At 42.8% G+C, this 22898-nt stretch overlaps 1 protein-coding gene across 2 annotated transcripts in view; it reads left to right on the top strand.

Annotated features, from left to right (window-relative positions):
- Window positions 1-8855: 8855 nt before the first annotated feature.
- The window catches only part of nova2 (NOVA alternative splicing regulator 2), a 77571-nt gene continuing 63528 nt past the window's right edge, over window positions 8856-22898 (top strand). Inside the window, exons 1-2 of one of the 2 annotated variants that reach the window (XM_069710522.1) lie at window positions 8856-9791; window positions 12212-12280. In XM_069710522.1, coding sequence (XP_069566623.1) covers window positions 9635-9791; window positions 12212-12280 — 226 coding nt within the window. In that variant the 5' untranslated portion in view covers window positions 8856-9634. The remainder of the gene's footprint in view (window positions 9792-12211; window positions 12281-22898) is intronic. The other variant, XM_069710523.1, reaches the window with a different exon arrangement.

Genomic DNA, 22898 nt, shown 5'->3' with positions numbered 1-22898 from the left:
CCGGAGTTCGTCTTCCTTGTTCATCAGTGGTGGTCTTCGCGCCCTGAAGCTCCAGACGTCCCTACAAACAGACACATCTTCTACCAAACTCACCTGAAGTCGTCCTGAAGCATCGGACCGATGTTCTGCAGGTCAGTCAAAGCTGGTTGGTTCCCGTGAAGAGCTTCACTCGTCCTTCATATCTCCGTGGTGAGAATGACTCAGGTCAGCTGCTGTGTGGAGAATCCACCATGTATCTGTTGTATCTGACTTGTACATCTTCAAACCAATCCCAATGTTTTGGGTGGTGCTGAGCAGGATGCAGCTCAGGTGTCCTTGTATCTGGAGGGAACTTGTGTTGGAACATTTCCATGTTGGAGAGTGAAGGCTGAAAATGGAGAGATTCCTCTAATGACCAGAAACAACCCGAGGAGGCCTGCTTCACTGCTTTCTCCAAATCTTTACCGTTTTCAGTGTGAAGTTTGCTAAAGATTTTGAAATAGTTGACACACAGCAGAAGTGGAGGAGAATGTCAACTATAGAAATAGCAGGTTTATATTCAAATGATCGTTTTTTGAGTTTTTATCTGAGCTTAGTCGACATGATTTGTTAAACTGTGAAAATTGCAATGTGTTTATTTTGTTGGTTGGTTTTGCTTTTTCCCGGTTGATGCTATCGATGATGTTTAAAACGAAGACGCTGGCTTCTGTACATGGAACCGATCACACACAGGAGAAGTGATTTTAATGGCTTTTTTTTTTTTCCACATCCAATTTTGATACTCAGAATAGTGATGTCATAACACATAAACAACAAATTTAATAAAGCAGAAAAAAATAGTCGGGCTTTAGTGGAAATTCCCCAAATTTGTCCTTTTTCAAGATCTGCCATTTTAAAGTGTCCCGCTGTGACCCAGCGGCTTCGATTATCTTGGTTTTACTTAAAATGTGTCCAACATCCTCACGAACCCCTGCAGATGTTTCCCGAAATTCCGCTGAGCTGGTGGTCCGCTCTGGCATGTGAATCTTCTTCTGATTGGCTGGATTAAAAGAGGAAATAAGTAAATGAGCCCTGAAGCGTATAAGGCCAAAGTACTTCCTGTTAACAGATAGTCCCCATGGTGGAGTTTAAGTCCGGATGTGTCAGTGTAGGCTCTGTGAATTTTGGGACGGCGGGGCTCAGATTTAAGACCACGCCCTTAAGACTGAACAATAATTAGAGTCTGGAGAGTTATGACCGATAAAGACGGGTATTAAGACGAATCAGAAAGGGCGAAAGAGGTTGCAGGTGAGTTGGACTGCGGTTGAAATTGGAGTTTGAGTGCTGATTGGACCGGCTGGGACTTTATCTGCAAAACATGATTACAATTATAACTGAATTTAGGCTTGAAATGAGGAGTATCGTTGGCGTGTTCTTCGACTGGACATGAAGTTGAAACTGGTTTCTGAGGTTGAGGTCAGGTCAGGTCAGGAAATAAAGTAAGTGTTTTAGTAGATTTAAAAAATGCTGGAAAAATGAAGCGAGCTCTTTGCGGGGCACTCTGGGATGTGCTTTAAGGCTTCAGCCATGCACAGGTGTATTCTGTCTTCATCCTAGTATAGTTATAGAAATCTATCCAGATGTTTGCAGATGTGCATATCACAGACGAGCAGACTGCCTTGACTCTTCAAGTTGCAAGTGGTCTGGATCTCAGATGTAGGGAACTTCTGTTTTGGGCGGGTGGGGGGGGATTTGATGTTTTACCTCTGCAGAGCTGGAATCTGTGTTGTGGGAGCGGAGGGTTCAGCCGGGCAGCCTTTCAGACTGGAACAGTGTAAACCGGCCGGCACGGAGGAGGACGTCCAACGTAAACAGCGTCGGCCCGAGGAAACAAACATTCTCCATCATCTGTAAATGAGACAAGAGAAACTCTCATCCCGCTCGCTGTTTACAAACATTTCCCTTTTCTCCTCCTATTTCTGGATATTTGCTGACCAGTTATTGTGCTTTGGTTTATTTTCAGTTCAAAATGATCTCGCCACTAAACCAATAACCAGACTTATTTTCAGCAGTTCATGTAATTGTATTGTTTGGACCGAAGACGCTTTACCGTCTCCTGTTTCTAATGTGAAGACTCTTTCTGGTCATATTCAGAGCAGCACATTTGTCTTGCTCATATTCAGTTCAGCCTTCAAACACTTACAGGTCTTCAGTTTGAACTCTAAGAATTTATATTGTGGGTTTAAGTGATTACAGTTAACAAATTTGCCCCCAGTTGAAGCTAAATTACAGCCACATATGTAAAACACAAATATTCATTCAAGTAGAGCTTACTTCTCTGTAAATATACTTTACACTTGAGGTAGATTAATACGCCACACGTCCATCCGACCATGACTTTAAAATGTACTCTCGATGGTGATGTGGCCTTCAGGCTCCATATAGGACAAATGAGTTTTGTGTTTGTTTCCGCGTACAACCGATAAGAAGCAACTTTCTCACGGTATTCAGACCGGACTGATGCTGAACAAACAAACTGCTGTAAAAGAATATCATCTACGTGACTGTCATGTTTGCCTTCCCTCCCAAGATGACTGACAAGCTGTATTACTGTATTACAGGCAACTTTTATACAAGGACACCACAGGACTACGATTACAACAGACTGGGGATTGTAATTTAATTACTGTCAGATTACACAAAAATAAAGAGGAACATGTTCCCCCTTCTCTTTGATGAATACTGAGGAAGACGAGCCAGTAATGGGATCACGTGGAAAATGTGAATGTTGACAATAAAAGTAAACGAGCTGAACGACACTGTTGATTTTCTCCGATTGTTGTTTAAATTTTAGCTGTTAAAAAGTTACCTCCTAAATAACACATTCACTGAAATCATGATGAATACAAGTCATGTTTTAAACTCTGAAGGAATTACATCAGAGAAAACATTTATATGGTTTAAAAGCAGTAGATTTTATGGAGCATTTTTAATAACAAGATTAAATAAAATGCTGCTTTTTTAAACTCTTAAATGTATGATTGACAAGCCTGTGTGGCCCGTTACTAAAACAAGCTCAACCTACGCTTAAAGTTAATCTCTTCTTAAGAAAGTTGAATAAACAATCACAAACTTTATTTGTTAGGATTTTTTAAGGAAAACTTAATTAATGAATTGATCTAATTTTATAGTTAATTCTTGCATATTGACCTCTTTCATGTTATGGTCAGCTGTGCGGTTTCAGGAAACGACGCACTGAAACTTGGACAAGAGCGCCCCCCAGTGTGTGCAGATGGTTATGGCTACTTACTATAAGATCAATTTGAAAGTCCACATGCAGAGAATTATACATTTAAAGCAGGAGTAGAAGCACTTGAGGCAGGTTGTGTCGTTGTTGAGCTGATGATGCATATAATAGTTTAATATTGGAATGACAATAATTCAAGCAGAAATTACGGATGTAAATATATATTGTTGGTATTTTTCTAACTGTGCTGCTGTCGCTTGGTGTCTTAATGCATCAACTTTAGGAGCTGCTCTTGTAAAACTGTAGTCTTCATCAGAATCTTAAAGAAAAAATAATGAATCATAGGAAACAGTCGACTGGACTGACGCCTGTTAATAATGTCAGAGATTTCTCCAGCTCTTTATTCATTTTAGGTGGCCGTTCTCATCTCCATGCGTCAGTCTCTTTCTCAAACACCTCCTTCTGAAATCTTTTTGCTTCACGAACCTGTTTCTGTCTTGTTTCCCTGATGGATTTTCAAGATAGCGCGCAGCTGTGGGTTTGCTGAGATTTGGGAAGCAACTATAAGGCTTCCATCAATATGAGATCCCCCCTCCCCCCTCCTCCCCCGATAGCTCATGCATCATGCCCAACTTGAGTTTCACCGAACAAAAGAAATGATATCAGAAGCACAGACGCACTCTTGACCAGATGTGTCGGTCCATAAACATCAGTCTGCTGCAGCAGAACAATGGCTGAAATGGCAGCTGGCCAAACGCTCCATCAGCCGCTCTCAGGAGGGGACACGGATCAGGCCTCGTTTTAATATGGAAATATATATTCTTTTCAGTTTATAATAATGGCTGTTTCACCTGCCTCTCGGCTTCCCATAATTAATCAAGTGAAACAACTGAAATGCCTGGTTGTGACAGTTCACTGCACGGTCACATCAGCGTGTCACCAGGAGAAAGAAATTCATATTCGGGGTTTAAAACCTCATGAATTAGACGCAGGCCATAATTTATTCTTCCCTCTTCCTATTTTTTTTTTTTTTTTACCAACTCTCCCTCGCTGCGTCTCATCCACACTCACACAAACGGAAACGCTACGATTATGTTTTCAACAACCAGCTGCCAATCATCCAAACTGGTTTAAAATGAGTGATCATAAAAAACAAAAACATGAACAGTTAAGAGGTCAAAGGGCGCGGTGTAAATCTGTCTCCAGAGTCTAAAGACTCTCAAGAACAACCGCGTTTGGCAGAGAGTGGAAAACACCTCCAACACACACACACACACACACACACACACACACACACACACACACACACACACACACACACACACACACACACACACACACACACACACACACACACACCGCAGTGTTTTAAACACAGCTCCCACACGTTGGTGTGGATTTATGTGAAAGCTCATAAAGCTCCTCCAGACGTGGTGGAATGACGTGTTCACCCAGCCGACCCTCCACCATCTGTCCAAAATTACCATAACTCACGCAGCTACACATTTCAGCCGCTGTTCATCCTCCCGGTGTTTCGCTGTTTTGTGCATCATCTCCGTTTCATTTTCAGATGTAAATTTTGAGTACCTTCATCTTCATGGTATTACAGCCACAACACAGATCTCAGAGATGGAGCGTTAAAAACCTGGCCGGGTACAGAAGCCCGCTATTATTTGTACCGTATACGAGGGATGGCGAATACATCATTTAGAAATGAATGAAGCGCTTAATTAATTCATGACATTTTATTATAATTTGACAACCTTACGATGTTGTGACCTCATCCCACGCTGAATCGTTTCTCCTCTTGAGGTATTGAATGATGAAGATTGTAATCGTGGTTTTACCTCTTCCTCTTCTGGAGTGAAAAAAAAGAATCAGGGAATCTTAAGATAGCTGGCGCGCTGCTTTGGTACACAAGTTTCTAAAGAGTGCACTGATTTGGCGTCGCAATTAAGTCTTTTATAAAAAAACCCCCCAAAAACAGACCCACTTTTCTGTGTTGCAGTCGGGTTGTTTGTTTGAGTCGTCCATCTTCAGGATGACGGCCCGATGGCCCGAGTGACGCCAGCAGCTACGAAAACAAAGAGGAACCGTCACATTTGTCTCCTTTCAATCTCACAGAGTGCTTCAGCCTCCTTCTCTGCATTGACTTCTCTATTGATTTTTCGTGATAAAATTGAATGAGGAGGACAGTTATGTATAAGTGGAAGTGGGAAGGGACGGACCGGGCTTCAGGGAGAAGTCCTTCACTTACATCGTTAGTGGACAAGATCCTCTTCAGCCCGACGAAACTTCTTTAGTTTGCTTGTACTGGATATTTTAGAGCGAGGTAGGTATTATTGAATTTCATTCTTACCAAATCATGGAGCCAAGTTTTAATTTTTAATTTTTATTGTTTAATAGGACATTTGTTTTTGATAATAAAGTCGGTACTTCAACAGATCTTTAGACGTCTCTCCTCGTCTAATTAGCCCGGCAGCGACCCATATTTTATATTGGTAATGATGAAAGACCTCATGGAAACCATCCTAGAAAACGTTATTGCACTGCAGTTATTTATTTGCAAACGTTGAGTATGCGTTAAAACAGACTAATAGTAAGGAAATTACACCAATCACTGTCTTATTAACCCCTGTATGAATGATGAGGGCCAAAAAGTACATAAATGAGAAAAAGCTATTTGCACCACGCAGAAATCCAAAAGATGATAATAATAATAATAATAATGATGATGATGATGTCGCTGCTCTTCCACCAGGCGTCCAGGAGGTGGCGCCAATGGTCCGCCATCTTTGATTTTTACATCCGGAATATCCATTTAGCTGCAGTCGGCTTTTATCTAACAGCCACAATACCATCCGTACTTCACCAAACTCTGCGTGGAAAACAGGTGTGGGCAGGTCACACCTGCTTAGGAGGATCTGTTCTCAGAGAAAAGGCAGCTGATGAATCTTTATTTGAATTTCAGAGGATGAATTTCAGCAATAGAGGCTTTTTTTATTTATTTTATTTTTTACATACTGATAATTCGATTAAATAAATATTTAGGTTAGGTTAGGTAGTTACTTTATTAATCCCCGAGGGGGAATTTGTTCAATTGATATTTAAATGCTTACCTCATTGCTCATTTTTTTTGGTAAGGATTCTTATATCATATGAGAGGTTTTTAGATTTGACACTGAAACTGGCCGGTATCGCGGCTCTTTCCTTTTTATTTTTGAGTCACTACCAAACATCTTTAGACACCTCACAGGGAATTCCAGAGTTTGGTTCCAAAATGAAAAATCCATCCGTGGAAAATGTCCCCCGTTTCCATGAGAAGAAAATTTATGTGAAACTCTTAATAACACTTGCTGTTGGCTAAACGGATGCTTTTGCATTTAGATTCTATGACATAGTGGGAAAAGCTCAGTTATTGCTGCTACCTTGCTTCTTCCAGATTACATGTGGTGGGTTGGATAGTTTGTAGGAACTCTGAAAGCTTGCTTGAAGTGTTTGGGGGTCAGTGTCCAAAGCAGAACAGGCGTTTGCTGAACCAAATCTCTGAAAAACCATCTCACCAACATCTGCTCAGCCCCAACCTAATAAAAACTCAAGAATGCTGCTAGGTTGGTGTGCTTTACTGCTTATGGGGTTACTTCACTTTTTCCATATGCTGCAGCAACAGCGTGGACGATCTGGCCAACAGGGACCTTCACTGTTCAGCTTCCAACAGATTCTGCCTCGTGCTCCAAATCTATAAATGAGTGTGTCCAGCTGAAATTGTGCTCCACTCACAGACTGCACGGCGCAGCTCGTGCAATGAGGTGCCGGCATCCAGGCCTTTTTGTACCTCTGAGCAGCGCCTGCTATTTGTGCTGCAGAATCGGTTTCAGACTGCAGCTCAGGATCCATCTGCCTTGGATTTGCCACGTATTTCCAGAGCAGGAGATTTTTTTTTTTTTGTGCTCACCAGTGTGTTTCTCATGGCGGTGTGAAATAGTGTGAGGTAGCTACCCTGTCTGGCTGTGTGTGTGTGTGTGTGTGTGTGTGTGTGTGTGTGTGTGTGTGCGTGTGCGTGTGCGCACAGACACGGCAATGTCACCTTGACTGCAATCTACAGGAGGCATTGAGGGCGTACAGCATCTGTAGAGGACTGGACAGAGAAGGGGGAGAGTGAGTCGAAGGTATTCGTGTGTCTTTCTGGGTGTGTGTGTGAGAATATGCCAAATGTGTAAGTCTGTGTGTGTGTGTGTGTGTGTGTGTGTGTGTGCCTGCTTGTGTGTGAGAGAGAGAGCGAGCGAGAGAGAGAGAGAGAGAGAGAGAGAGAGAGAGAGAGAGAGAAATACTGAGGCGGGTATAGCTCTCTCAGACAGCTCAGTGCTGGAGGATTCCTCTTCAGACCCAGGCAGAGCGACGCAGAGATGTCAGGCACAGCACACACAGGTGGGTCATACAGCAGCTGAGGGGACAGGTGAGACAGGCCGGGTGCTCAGGTCACACCATTCCCACGTTGTATGGCTGTTTTCATTGTTACATTTGCATTACGGCCATGCAAAACTACCAATCATTTCAAATTTGGGGATTTTTTTTTTTTTTTTTTTTTTCTTTGGTGCAAATCGATGCTGAGCAGGCTTTCAGTCTGGGCCTGAGGATCATCGGGGTTGGTCAGGTAGGCTACTTTGGACGCTCAGATCTGAGAAGGATGTAGGTCTTACAGTGAGGCAAATAAGGACAAATATTAAAAAGAAATAGATCTTGAAATATCCTACTGATTTATTCCTCGTCTTCTTTTGTCATGAAAAACATCCTCCAAACTTTCACCAGTTTTATTCCACTTGCTGATTTCTGGTCGGCTATTTGAATTGAAGTCAGAAAACTGTGGGTGAGTTCTCCTGCAGGTTTCCACGTGTTGGAGGATCTCTCGGCCTTCTGGCAGGTAGCGCACCAGACCTTCATCCAGCCGCAGCGGGACCTTCAGGCTCCAGTTCTGTCCTAATTGCATTTGCCGCTGCTTTAACGGAGTAAAACCCCGCCGCCGCATCCTCTCCTCTCCGTCATGTGACTCCACCGGGCGACTATATCAGTGTCCTTTTCGTTTTGCTGGGGAAATGCAGCCTCGGCCAATCGCATCCCGATGGAGGCGTCTCGCTCGCACTCTCATTTTTTTTCGCCCTCTCTCGTGATGCATTCAAGTGTCTTCGGAAATAAGCCGACTTTAGCGCCGTAGCCTATGTAGGTTACCGGGTTGAGTATGTGAGGCGCATCAGCATTGGTTCTTTGTTTGCTGCGCAGTCATTTGACTTCTTTTGTACAGCACAGCTTACGTTTGCAACGATATCTCTCTCGGGCTATGAGATGGTGAAAGACCGCCGAAGCAATGACGTGTTGCTAATCTCACTCTCAAAGAGCCATCTGCTTTTAACTCCTTTTCCGCAGTGGCCCTTGATGATAACGCAGCTGAAAATAGAAAAGGAAGCAATTTTGTTTTCATTTTTGTAAAAAAAAAAAAAGAAAGAAAAAGAAAAAGTAGTATAACATGAGGAAAAGTCGCACTTTTTATGTTAAAAGCTCAGAAATCCGAATTTGCGGGAAACCCTAAAGGCATCGCGTGGCCCTGTGACGTCAGCCGCTCCCCTGTGCTTCCTCGAGCAGCCAGTCAGAGGAGGGATGCTCTGAACGCAGGACTGCAGCATCTTCACCGAGAGAACGAGCAGCACAAAACGTCTCTTTCTCTGTGTCTTCCTCCAGCTCCGCGTCTCCGGACCCTCCTCACCCACCCGTCACCGCTGGGTGTCTTCACGTTTGGAGCCAGGACAGGACAGAAGAAAGACATTTTAACAGCCTATCAATAACGCATCGGATTTTTTTTTTGTATTATTATTATTATTATTATTATTATTATTATTGCTTCGCCGACTTTTCTTTTCTTTTCTTTCTTCTTTCCTTGGTTGGTTTAGTCTGTGTGGTTGGTTTGTGTTTTTGTTTTGTTTTATTTATTGTTCCGTTTCGCTGGCCGTTGAAGAGGAGCGCCACCATCCTGTGCTGCCTGACATGAGTACTGGTTGCAGCGGAATGATACACGTATCCTAGCCCGTTTATCTGAAGGTTGATGGAAGATTGACGACCCGTCTCGACCTTTTTAGTAACCTGGAAGATCGTCCATCTGCAGAGGTTTCGGATTGTCTCCGTCTTTGAGCCGATCATCCGCCGCTCCAGCGTTTCTTTCTTTCTGTCCCTGCGCAGCATCTCTCTCTCTCTCTCCACGCACGGCGCACCACGGAGAAACGCGCTAATCTACTCCGTCCGTAAGAAACAGGCGTATTTTCCAATTCCTAAATCGCTTTTGCCTTCTCCAAGGACTCATCTGCACGGCTACGCTGCGTAAAAAACGGAAAAGGGATTTAAACGCAAACGCAGCCTAAGCATCCAAGAGCAAGCTCGAAAATGATGGCCGGCGGAGCAGTACAGCAAAACGGCATTTTCTCAAATCCTCACCATCATAATCAACAACCACACATGGAGTCCGATCCCCCGGACTCCCGTAAAAGACCCCTGGAGACCCCAACGGAGGCCAGCAGCACCAAACGCACAAACACGGGAGGTAAGAGCAGCGATGGTGATGCGGGAAGCTGTTGTGGTTTCGGTGAACGTTGTTTCGTCCTGAGGCAGGCAGAGGGAAAGGAGAGCAGGTTGATCCGATTCGTGATGCAGCGGCACGGTATAAGCACAAAGTTCAAGGTTTCCGTTTCAAAGGACGTTTTTATCAGCTTCGTCATGAGCGACAGTCATTTTTCATCAGCGTTAGAATAATCACGGGTCGCCGCTTCCGATGGGAAGGAAACAATGAGCGGGATTTGGAGGGAAGCCGTCGGACCCCCTCGTGCACATCCTCAGTGATTTAGCCTCTTTAAATCCGCGGAATTGGGTGTTTTTATTGCGTCTTAAGATTTACGCGCAGCCACAGCGGCCATGCTGGAGCCAAAAAAGGGATGTAAACAAGTGGAAGCCAGATCAGGCTAGTGCTGGTCGCAGGGTCTCATCCCGTCGACGGATGACCTTGTGATAATCTCACACATCAGCCACCATCACCGCTTTGTGTACAATTACACAAGCGGATAAACAAGCGGACTCGTATTAACAGCAGGCCTGTGGCGAGCCAGAAAGAACAAGGGCAATCCGGAGCCTCCGAGTGCGACAGCGTCTGTGTTATTGCAGTATATTTTCATCATGCATTGCTGTCCTGATTTGACTATTCTGCAGCTTGGAGGAAGAGTTATTTCCCCTAAACTGTCCCATGATGTTTCTTCATTATTCTCTGGCTGGATGAAATATGAATATGTCACCATGGTAATCACCATATTTGGTTTTTGTTTACATGCTATCATGCGCCAAGCATTCCCATCACCCAGCATTACAACCATCGGTAGCCTATTCTGGCCATGCACCCCATCATGGACATGTGGACATACAATACAGCATTAAACGTGTTACTGACACAACACAGAGGTGCAAGACGACCTCAGCAAAGAGTCAAGATTTAGGAAATATTCCAATATGCCGTGTACGATTTTCAGTGTACAACATGCCCTTTAGAAATGTCCTAATTACAATCCATCAAATTTATAAGACCCATCATTTTAGTGAAAAGTCTTAAATCTGACTGTCAAAGTGAATATGTAGTAATAATTAAGACTGTTACTACATTGAATGCTACATGCATTTTTTAATGTTCGGATTAGATTGATATTTATAGCCTGATATTCTTTTCTTGAAGTGGCATGTAGCTATGTCGTGTATGTAAGACTGAATTTCTCCAAATTGAACTATTTTCACGTGAAAACATTTTATACTTTGTTCCCGGCAGGCTCGTAAAGACTCTGAAACAGTGATTATCGTGAAACGGTGGTCTGCTCCTTTAAAAGCACAATGACAAGTGCCACAATAACAAAAGAACAGAAGATTTTATTTTAGCGTGAGCTGTGCAGAGTCCCGAGGATCAATCTGTGCTCATTCGTAGATTTTTGAATGACCTGCCTCTGGTAGGACACCAAAAAAACACAAAACAGGACGGACATTTTTTTTTTTAGTTTTTTTTTTTTTAGTTTTTTACAGTCCCGCTAGGAAACATAAAAAACAAAAAGACGTCCTGAGAAGTAGCACACGCAGAGAGAGTCGGGCTGAGGACGGCTGAGCCGCAGGTTAGCGAGCGGTGTTTAACTGCAGATCGATGCAGCACTCAAAGCTCTAAAGGCTCCTCCTCACCGAATGTAAAAAGCCAAAGCTCCCCCTCGGGGGACCGTCCTCCTGCCTGCATAACAGTCAGGAAGCTTGTCCATTTAGACAAATGAAAAGGTTGGAACGATGATGATGATGACGATGATGATGATGATGAGCACAGCCGACCGGACTTTTACCGAGGCAGGGAGGACCGGCGCGCGGCTGCCAGGTCAACGCTTCCTCAGCCAGCAGCAGCACGCTGAAGATCCAAAAATATTTGTTAAAAATAAACAAAGTACCACACGCACACGCACACACACACGCACACACACACACACACACACGCACACTTTACTACAATCTTTAAAGAGAAGTCACAAAAAGGGATCAGCGTGGTTGTGGGTCTTTTGTGAAAGTTTTGCACTGACCGTTAACTATTCTGTTTTTATGATTATAATTATATGATTGAATTTGGTCTTGATAATCTCTGATATGACCGATATTCACAGCTTGAATTCTTTGGATAACAGTGTTGGGATTATCCTAAATATCTGTTTTACTCTGATGCTGTAACTGTTGATGCAGAAGAAGACATTCACCACGTCGTGGCTGACTTTAACCAAACAAGCCGCATTTTCTGCCCAAGAAAATGGTTTTAAATGGATATTTTTTTGAAGGTGCACTCAGGCTGCAGTTTTAAAGTTAGAAGTCAAAAGTGCTGCTGAGAGATCATATTAATGGTTGTTTCTCTGTATGATTAGCTTACACCACACACTCCCTACCCTGTGCTTCCTCTCTCTGTAGTGGCCTTCCTGCAGCCCCTATTTGAAACTGAAGGCATTGTATTCCCTCACCAAGAAACTGAGACTCATGGTAAGACGGACTTTGATTTTGATCTTCTACCTGTTTTTTTAATTTTTTTTTTTATCTTAACTGTAACATTCTTCAATGCAGGACTGATTCAGCAGTGACAAGACAATACTTGCTGTGTTCTTGAACGCCAAAGTCTGCAGAGCGAAATCTAAATTTTAAGAGTCTTTTAAAAGAGGTGGTCTGACATTTAAATAGGATATAAAGTGACATTTAACGCCCTCATATTCTACTCACAGTTCAGGATAATGCATGATGATATTGTTTATATTGTATGTTATCAGTTCCATAACATCCATTGTCATGCTTTTTATACAAATTCAGTATTTCTTTTGTCATGATACACAACATTACTGCACAGATGAGTCCTGATGACCTTTGACCTCATGCTAGCCATATCATCAAAACATTTGGGTTTCTGACTGTTGATGCATTGTTGTATTGTATTGTTCATTGTGTTGTATATGACAGCTACTGAATGCACCAAACAGCTGCTGTTGAGTAAAAGTTACATGACTGCAGTTGTAATAATTTTCCTTTTAACAGTGAAACTTCATGTTTAGAGCTCCAAAAAAGAAGAAGAAGAAGAAAGCGTTTGAATCGAAACATTTTATATTTATCACAACAAAGAAAATCTTTTTTCAGTCTTTTATTTTATTATTATTATTATTATTTTTTATAGCCAACAGCTGCAGCTTAGAAATATATCCAGATGTAAACCATAATGCAGAGACCAAGTGTTTTCCTTTCATGTCAGTCACATACGCTGCGTGAATGACAAGTGAGAGCAGCGTTTAATTTGAACATGACAAGAAATGATGGACCTTGGTTTGTTTGTTTTTTCCACCGAGCTTCTGAAGGGTTTGTGTCCAGGGGTCTCCAAGTGTGTGTGTGTGTGTGTGTGTGTGTGTGTGTGTGTGTGTGTGTGTGTGTGTGTGTGTGTGTGTGTGTGTGTGTGTGTGTGTGTGTAAAGAAAATGGCAAGCGTCATTAGGAAGAAAGATCTGGTCAGCTGTCAGACAGTTGATACTGGACAACATGGGACCACTACAGCCCCACAGGTCATAAATCACCGCCGTGTCTCATAAAAAGCTGAAAGTCTTAAAGACGGAAAGATCAATGAGTAGCCCCCCCCCCCCCCAATCTACCACCCCGAAACCCATTCTTATCTCCGCCCCTGGCCCTCACTCACCCAGCAGGCTTCGTCCCCGTATTAAAGGAGTTTAGATTTCCCTCTGATCACCTATCACACATTTGATCAGAGATGTTTAATGAGGTCATGGTTAATATTTTATTTCATTTCACGTGTAAACTTATTATTTAAATAACTTTCAAAAGTCACACTTGATCAAAATGGACTAAATGAGTAAAATGTCTAAAGCTAATTAATAATTTATGGTTCTGCTGTCATTCAGGTTTCTATAATGATTCAGAGTAAAACCTACTTAATAGTGTGTTTGTTTTTTTCTCACAAACTATCATATTTTTCATTAAATTAAAAAAAGTATGAATACTATTAATCTGAGAAGAGGCATTTTAAGAAATGCAGTTCAAAGCTTCTGACTGATGTTTAAAATAACCCATGAAATTACCTTAAAGATGTCATTAAATCACTTTTAATCACAGTTTAAAGTTACTACAAACAAAGGTAATAATGTTAATACAGACATTTACATTTAATGTTATAGTTGTTGGTCTTCTTAAGTGAAGGGCACTTGAGCCAGAATATCAAAACTTTTTAATGCAGCTCACGCTTTGCAAAATGATGTAATTCTAATAATATGTTTGAATTTTAGCACTTTATTTCTTTCATAGGTTTTAGTCCTCTAAATTAAATACAGTCTCCAGACCACAGGAGGATAAAACTGTCCGCTAACCAGGCTGATTTGTTTCGAGGACTGTATATAAGCAGTATATTCAGCCTTTCAGCCTAATAGAAATGATTCAGTCCGTTCAAAACAAACGCAGCTTTCAGGGGAAAAAGTGCTTGTATAAGCCATTAGGAAGTCTTATGTAAGCACAAACAAAATAAATTGGATGGTTTTTTTTCTTGTTTCGATTTTTATGTAGGTGGTCAGGAAACGAACATGAGAGTGGAGCGCCTACAGGTTTAACAGTCCGCAAAAGTTTGCTGACTTGAGCTAACAGCCATTTTCAGTCCTTTCATCACTTTCTCTTCTCTTCTCTTCTCTTCTCTTCTCTTCTCTTCTCTTCTCTTCTCTTCTCTTCTCTTCTCTTCTCTTCTCTTCTCTTCTCTTCTCTTCTCTTCTCTTCTCTTCTCTTCTCTTCTCTTCTCTTCTCTTCTCATTCTGTTTTCTTTGTTTCCTCTTCGGTCTTCTTTTCATCTTCTCTTTCTCTTTTCATCTTTGTCCTTTTCTCGTGCTCTTTCTCTTCATCTTCTCTCCTGCCTGTAAGATATAATACATTCATTTAGTAAATGGATGGACTGGCAAGCCGGCGTTGGAGGAGGGGGGGGGGAGGGTTGAAATGCCCTTGCCAAGTGACACGAGGGTACTAGATGATGACGAGCGTGTTGTTTAGCTGTCTTTGGGTTTTATGTCTGACTTTATGTCCAAAAAGCAAAGCTGGAGTTTAATTAGAGAGATGAAAGAGGGGGGAGGGGAGTGTGTGTGTGTGTGTGTGTGTGTGTGTGTGTGTGTGTGTGTGTGTGTGTGTGTGTGTGTGTGTGTGTGTGTGGGCGGGGGGAGGGGGGGGTCGATGTGATGTGTTGCACACACACACACACTTAACACTCACGCTGTGAACTGAGCTTCGGCTGAATGAGACGAGGCCTTTGATGATATTGATCTGAGTGTTTTCTTTGGGGGGGGGGGGGTTTGCACACATTGATCGGCCGTCCGGTTGAGGAGGAGGAAGAAGCCCCACGTTTGAGCTTTGAGCACAGATATGATCCGGAGGGGATTCAGTCCTAAAAATACATCTTAAACTGCAACGTGTGAGCAGATGACATAAATGTGAAAGTTCATATTTCAAATTGAACATTTTGGTGAGTTGCCGTTCTTCCTTCAGCCTCTTCAGCTTGTAGCTCCGGCGCAGAAACGCAGCGTCCTCCTGCGACACGCCTGTTTTGTTCGCTATCGAGCGCGATAGCGTTCATCGCCTCTCCCCCTCCCCCCCCTCCTCCCCGTTTCATTCTTTACCATCTTCCTCTCCTTTTTATACTAATCGTGCTCCACTTCAGACCATCACGACGACACCCTCCTCCTCCCACTGTACTCCTTCGCCCTCGTCCTCTCATCGCCCCCCCCCCCCCGCCACCCTTTCACCTCCTCTTCGTTGATCGCCGGCTGCCATTGACGACGCTCTCTCGGCAACTGTTTCCGTGGCTGTCAATCGACTTGCAGCCGCCATCGGCAGGAAGCTGCCACCAGTAGCTGCAGCGCTCCTTCTCTTCCTCCACTCGCTCCTCTTCGCCTTTTTTTTTTTTTTTTAATTTTTTTTCAAGCCACTGCGTCAAAGTAAAAAAAAAAAAAGAAAAAAAAAGAAGAAGCCATTGTACAGGGTGGGGTGAAGGCGCTGAGAGGCGGTAATATTTCCACAAAGGAACGCGTGTGATTGGTGGATCGAGACGTCGGTCAAAGCTCGCCGGTCGCTCATAGGTGAGGAGAGCGGGATGGCGATAAATATGGATGAGGTAGCAATGAAAGGGCCGATGCAGGGAGGACGGCCAGAAGGCCCCCCCCCCCCCCCCCCCCCTCCTCTGGAATAGCCTCGGTCCATGAACAATACACACCGATTTTCACACACAGCCAGAAGGGCGGCTGCATCATTTATTTCTGTTAGCATAGCCACCGTGTCTGCTTCCATTTCTAAGCCGACACGCTGACGACGGCGAGTGTTTCGGTACCGAGGCGTTTGATTGGCTCTCCGTAAACCTCCATTCAAACCGAATCTCCGCAGCAGGATGTTGTTCTTCAAAAGATTACTTTGTTAGGTTTGTGATAAATAGGTGGAGGAATTCACGTGTGTTGTTTTTCTGTTGTGACGCAGTCTGTCGGATTTATTTTCGAGCGATTATGTTTTAGAAGTAAGAGATTTATTCTGCTTTATGTTGCGGATCATTTTAAGTGAAGGAGACACTTCCTATTCATCTTTATAACGAGTTAGGCCTCATTTTAAAACCGAGATGTTCTCCATGTAAAAACAAACAAACACGTCTTCTCTGCTGGCAAAAGAACAAATCACAATGTTGGTAAATTACAGTCGATTCCTTTTGGTGGAAAACTGTTGAAATGTGGCATTTATGAATTTAATATCTCCCGTGAGTGAGTCACTCTGAGGAGGTAATTGGACTTCATCTGTATCTACGGATTAGACTTTATAAAAGTCTTTTTTGTTTGTTTCTTCTCTGAATATTAGATTTTTTTTTCGAGAGGTCACGTGGATTTTAAGGGCTGCAGATGGCAGCTTGTAAATCAAATCATTAATAAATCGGTGCTATTCCTGCACACTGAAATGTCAAAATCTAAATTCGATGAATGAAACTGGGACAGCGATTCACATGGTGGAGAGGCACAGAGAGCGATAAAGATAGAGAGACTTCCTCTGTGAGTCTCCCGGTGTTTGAGTGACGACGGCCATCTTTCAGAGCGAAGACAGCTGGTCAGAGCCTCGCTGCTGGAGAGCTTCGCGCGTGTGTGTGTGTGTGTGTGTGTGTGTGTGTGTGTGTGTGTGTGTGTGTGTGTGTGTGTGTGTGTGTGTGTGTGTGTGTGTGTGTGTGTGTGTGTGTGTGTGTGTGTGTGAATGCTACCTTCCAACAAAAGAGAAGAGGACTGAAAGGGGTGCATTAGACAAAGCCTGCCCCCCTTAACTCTCCCTGCTCAGGGTAAATGAATATTTTCCAAGTCCCCAGAGCTCGGAGCCTCCGTACCAGAGCCCCCCTTCGTTGAGCCATATCTGGGTTCACACAGCTACACTCTTACCCCCCCCCCTCCCCTCCCACCTCCTCCACTTCCCCTTCATATTTACATTTGAGCCATATATTTTTAGATTGTAATATTTGTCGCTGGTCATTATTGTTATGACTTCAGAGGTATCCCTGAATATTTAATCTAGTCAGAGTGGATAAAAAAAATCTTTAAAAAAGCATTAAGGCCATTTTTAAACAGTGAAACTAGAAATGTTGTGATACAGGTGTTAACTGATAAAAACTGTTCATGTTTGAAAAGTACATTATTTTAATAAGGCCTCTTTGTTTTTAAACTTTGCTCTGCTCCTGTTAGCTGATAATACAAACGAAAACAAAAATAAATTGAGAACAATCTTACAATGGAAGACTGCAATAAATACATACGGCCATTATTTGATTATTGGTTGTGATTTGAGAAAACTCTACTGAAAAGTGAGATTTTGTTTAGTGACGTCAGATACCAGTTGTTAATGTGATAGTTGCACTTTAGGGGAGTTGAGAACAAGGCAATAATGTCACTAATGTTTCATGAATATATTTTTTCAGGCTCCAGAGGACAGAATTGCTAAATCTTATCACGGCCAAATGCTCCCAGAATCTAATGTTCCAACAATGAAGTGAGCGCACGTATAACTGACGCACTTTTAACTCTTTAAAAACTTGAGTGGTGAGTTAACATTTGTTAGTCGGAGTTAAGTGTGAGGAAACGCAGCAGAACATAAGCTCTTCGCCCCTCCCTGCCGCCCCGCCTCTTTAAGACATGGACACCAGATCCCAGGATTTGAGCCCCCGATCCCCCGGCAATGGGAGCCTATTCTGGGCCTGGCGGGTCGGAAGGGCTCTTAGCAACAGATTGGACTGTTTACTCATCCGGTTCTGTTGTGGTGGAGAAGGATTTATTATTTATCGTAAACAAGCTGCACGTCTTCACGTCCTCCTCTCCTGACCCACCGAGGGTTAAAGATGAACCTGCAGTTTTTATATGCTACCGCCGGCAGGGCGCGACCACAAAGTGTAGATTTTGACACGACGCAGGAAAACGACAGCAACAGTTCACGGACAGAAGCCGTAATAAATCGTCCGCGGCCGCTTGCGAGTCGTTACCACGGCGACCCGTTCAGAAAGGTTGCTGACGTGCGGACGCGCCGAACCCGATCCGACCTAACAGAGTTATCAGTCAGTCCTAAAGATCTGATTTGAGAAACACGTCCGATCGGCCTGCAGTCTGAACCGTTAGTCTCTTAGTGCCTCGTTTTCATCACATCAAACACAAAATAATATTTTTCTTGTCAAATCTTTTTGGGACGAGAAACGAAATGTGTGCACTTCCTGCATGTGTTGGAGCGGCAGGGATTCGTCCGAGTGTGTGATGCTTAGATGAGTAAAAAACAGCCAGTTGGGAACCCTGTTGTTACTCAGCTGCACACACACACACACACCGAACACACACACACACACACACACACACACACACACACACACACACACCGAACACACACACACACACACACACACACACACACACACACACACACACACACACACACACACACACACACACACACAATTTCTTAATGTCTTTATTTTTTAACTGTGTGTTTGTGTGTGTTTGTTTGTGTTTGTGGTGCGTGTTGTGGACGCTTGGTACTTGGCATCATCTGGGACAACTAAGGCGGTGAAAGTACACAAAAATACATTCTGATGCAAAACTTTAAGTTACAGTATTAGTTTCTGTTTACAGGCAGATTTAACTCGCCGGACACATGAATGAGAACCGGTGCTTTGGTGAAACGTGTGTAAGCGTACACGTTCCTGTAAATCATTACGTCCACATCTTTGATGACATAATGTTGTCTTTGTCATACTGGAAGTCTTCAGTTCTGCAGCAGAAGTAGCTGTGAGCAGCTTATCGCAGGTTTGAAAGTAGGACGTTTCATGTAGGTTGAAAGGAAGCTCTTAGTTTTGGATCATGTGAACCTGAAAGTGAAGCCTGACCAACATTAACTGGGCCAGTATTATTAATATGATCTACTCACAGACATATTTTGTGGACGTATGCGGTGTACGGGTTCATAAGTACAGAAGTTGACTGTAAGTAAACACTAACTTCTAATTAGTGGACACAAACAAAGTGTTGCTTGAACTTATGAATGGCTTGTGCGATAGCCTGCAGCCGGATACTGAGATCATTATTAGATCTGAAAGTGTTTCCTTATAGGAACCCCACAACCCCCCACCCCCCTCCACACTCTCCGTCAGATAAAACAGTCCGACCTGATCAGTAACGATCACCAGAGCTTTAATTATGCTGTTTCTCTTGTTCTTATTTGGACTGAAAGTTTACGTGCTCATTATGTTGTCAGCATGAAAGAGATTCTGGATCTCTGATGATGCTTCGTATCGAAAACTGCAGGAAATAGTAACGGGGAACAATAAGTCTCGCATAATGACGAGACATCAACACATTGGCAGTTATTTTATGACAGATTAAGACGCCATGAGCCTCAGCGAGTGACTTTGTGTTTTGACGGGCATGTTTTTGGGCTGACCTCTGTGGTATTGTAAAAATTCATCTACCAGCGTCAGCGACTCCATTAGCATCATTTCCTGGATGTCTGGAAAACTAAACTTTTTTCTAAAAGTGTAACTTTTCCTTAAAGTCTTTAAGGTCACCCTGAGACATTTCGCTCAAACACCACTTTTACCGGCACTTTTTTAATTGGCTGAGATGTTGGAGTGAATAACGGCGAATCACAAAACTATTAAAAACTTAGTGGGATTTGTTTTGATTCCTGGTTATCATGCGTTTAAGTTTTGCATTTAGTTTTTGCCAAAGAATTATAGCAAAAATTATCAAAAATATTTAATGAAGTCTTTTTAGGAAAAAAGTTTGTACCAAAGGGTTTCATACCGAGTCAAAGCATCACATTAATTACAGAGCAGAGTTTAGAGTCCATTTATGTGTCGTAGATGTACAAGAGGACTTTTAATGTCACACACTAAGAGCTTCAAAAATAAAAAGAAAGATGCATCACTTTTAAGATTTTCTGGAGGTTTTTTTTAAAACCCAGATGCATCTGATCAAATTTGAGGAATGTTGATGAGCCGTTGTAAACGGTGCCGTTCGGCGTGGCTCGGTGTGGGAGGAAGAGGCAGATAGCACAGCCCAGTTTACAAGCTTTTTTTTTTGGATCTGGAAGTTCATATTTATGAAAATTTAGTCACGGCAGTTGTCAAACCTGCTGAAAACCTGTTTCCAAAATGTAATCCAATCTGCGTTACGTAACCCTGTTAACAAACTCAACGCTGCAGCTCAGCAGCTCTGTCTAGTGTTACTGATGAGTTCAACAACGGGAGGTCAACTCGATGGGGATGAATTTTAAATGAAAAAGAAATGCTCGCCATGGTAACGTGTACAAGTGCTACCATGCAACAGATACAAGTGATGAACATGAGTCACACATTGCATCCTCTTATATAGATGATGAGTCACGCTGCCAAGGTGTGTAGGCTTGTTTGTGAGACGTCGGAAACGATCTGTTTGCGGAGGAGGTGTTTCTCCGTGTGTCCTTGCATTTGCCTTGTGATGCAGTCACGCTTTCATATTTGTGTCTGCATGCATATGTGTGTGTGTGTGTGTGTGTGTGTGTGTGTGTGTGTGTGTGTGTGTGTGTGTGTGTGTGTGTGTGTGTGTGTGTGTGTGTGTTTCGTATTTACCAATTCCCCTACCTTATTAATATGGGCTGACTATAATTAGCTAGCCTCTATCTAAAGCAGGTCAGTCCAAGGCTTGAAATTCAAAGTGGGTCACTGCGGAGAGGAAGAGGAAGAGGAAGAGGAGAGAGGGAGAGAGAGAGGAGAGAGAGAGAGAGAGAGAGAGAGAGAGAGAGAGGGAGAGAGAAGGGAGATAAAAGAAAAGAGGAGGCGAGACAGACCAGAAAGGTAAGAACAGTAAGGAGAGAATAAAAGACAAGACAGTTTTAGGACACGACCATGTGACAGTTTCTCATGCTCAAAGACAAAGTGCTGCTGTGAGCAGCGATAAAATCAGAGATAGCAAGAAGTGAATTGGCACAATAAGCGTTACATCATTGTTGTTGCTATTTGCAGCTAATTGCTGATAGTCAGCTTGCCTGAGGTTCCCAAGATAAGACTGTTGTTACTAAAATATAAACAGAAAGAGAAAGTTACGATACTGAAAACGAAGATGAGGAGACCGAGTTGTTCTGATCAGGGAACTGGGAGAGACGCATCACAAACAGCAACACTGTGAGTAACGCTCCCGTTAGGATTTACCCACAGCCGTCTAAACTAGGCGAGCTACATGTAGCATCTCCAGTGGTTGTGAATGAGTAAAGATTTATTCACGTTTTGGACGTTTGATTAGAGCAAGATGTTTGCCACTTTAAACTCAGGTTTGATCAGTGATCAGATCATTTAGTTCTGAAGCGGCTCTGCTTCTGAGAAATGTCTCCAGAACTAACATTTCAGTGTAAGTGTAGAAGAGATATGAAGAGAGTAGCAAGCAGATTGAAAGATGAAGGGACAGTGGTGCAGCGTAAAGAGGAACAGCACATCATGTATAGATAGATATATTTGATTTTTTTATTGGGCTCCAGTTGGTAAGAAGTCCGCAGGGGAGATCCGTTAATTTCACAAAGTCAGAATTAAACTCCCGAACAACTCCTCACTTTGCTGAAGTTTACCAGAGAATTCAGATGAACAGAAGCTTCAAACAAAGAAGGCGAAACGCTGTCGGTCAAATGAAATGGTGAGGTTCGGTCGCTTTCTGCTCTCCTCTCCGTCCAGGTTTGAGCTCCCTGCGTTTTGTATTTCATCACCAGCAGAGCTGAAGGAAGGGCAGGGGAGTGTCAGGTTTCCTGTCTGTGCGCTCGTGCTTTGACTTGGCCGAACACTCGGAGATGAGAACAAAGCCCACCCAGCAACACTTCAATCCCTTTAGCAAAAAAAACACGTCCACGGTTTGGAGCACAGGACGAGGGTTTGGTGGGAATGAGAAGTTTTCTTAAGATAGGATTGTTATGAAGAAACTACACCCTGCTCTGGAAAAGAAATATTCACCATCCAACATGTGTTGTGTGTGCTAGATGCTTTTTGCAGTTAGTGCACGTAACACAGTTATTTAAATATTTAAATTATTAATTGTGTTGGCTCTTCCACGTCAATAAAACTATAACAATGCGAAGCCACTGCAAATTACACTTAACAAAGCAATTATATGCACGTGTTTTTAGAGTCATCATCCACAATTTACTCATTAATTCTGCTGTTTTTACAGTGTAGTTTGGAGTTTAACGTAGTCTACAATTGGGTCACTGCTGTAGTTATTATGAATTTGGGTAATATTCAGTAATAATCGGGTTCTGAGTTGTAAACGATGTTGTGTCAACATGCAGATCATAATTACGACTGGGAATCTTTCTGAAATGTTTCCGACTTGGCACCTAATGACACAAAGTTCCTGGAAAAGTCCGTCGTTCAATATAATTGGATAAATTTAGTACCTTTTTAAAAATTGACTCGACACTAAATCCAGCCCGAACCGATCAGCCATTTTAGCTGCGAGTCTTTCCATCCGTCGTGACCTGAATGTGGAATTATTCCAGAATGAATCCTGTTTATGCGGGACAGCTTCTTTATGATTCTTTTAGGTGTGCAGACGTTTAAGACT

This window comes from Brachyistius frenatus, unplaced genomic scaffold (genome assembly GCF_029030835.1).
Source record: "Brachyistius frenatus isolate BFR_SWC_R1_liver_20210118 unplaced genomic scaffold, ASM2903083v1 Contig_92, whole genome shotgun sequence".
NCBI classification, from domain to species: Eukaryota; Metazoa; Chordata; class Actinopteri; family Embiotocidae; genus Brachyistius; species Brachyistius frenatus.
This window is presented reverse-complemented; position numbering and strand designations above follow the sequence as displayed.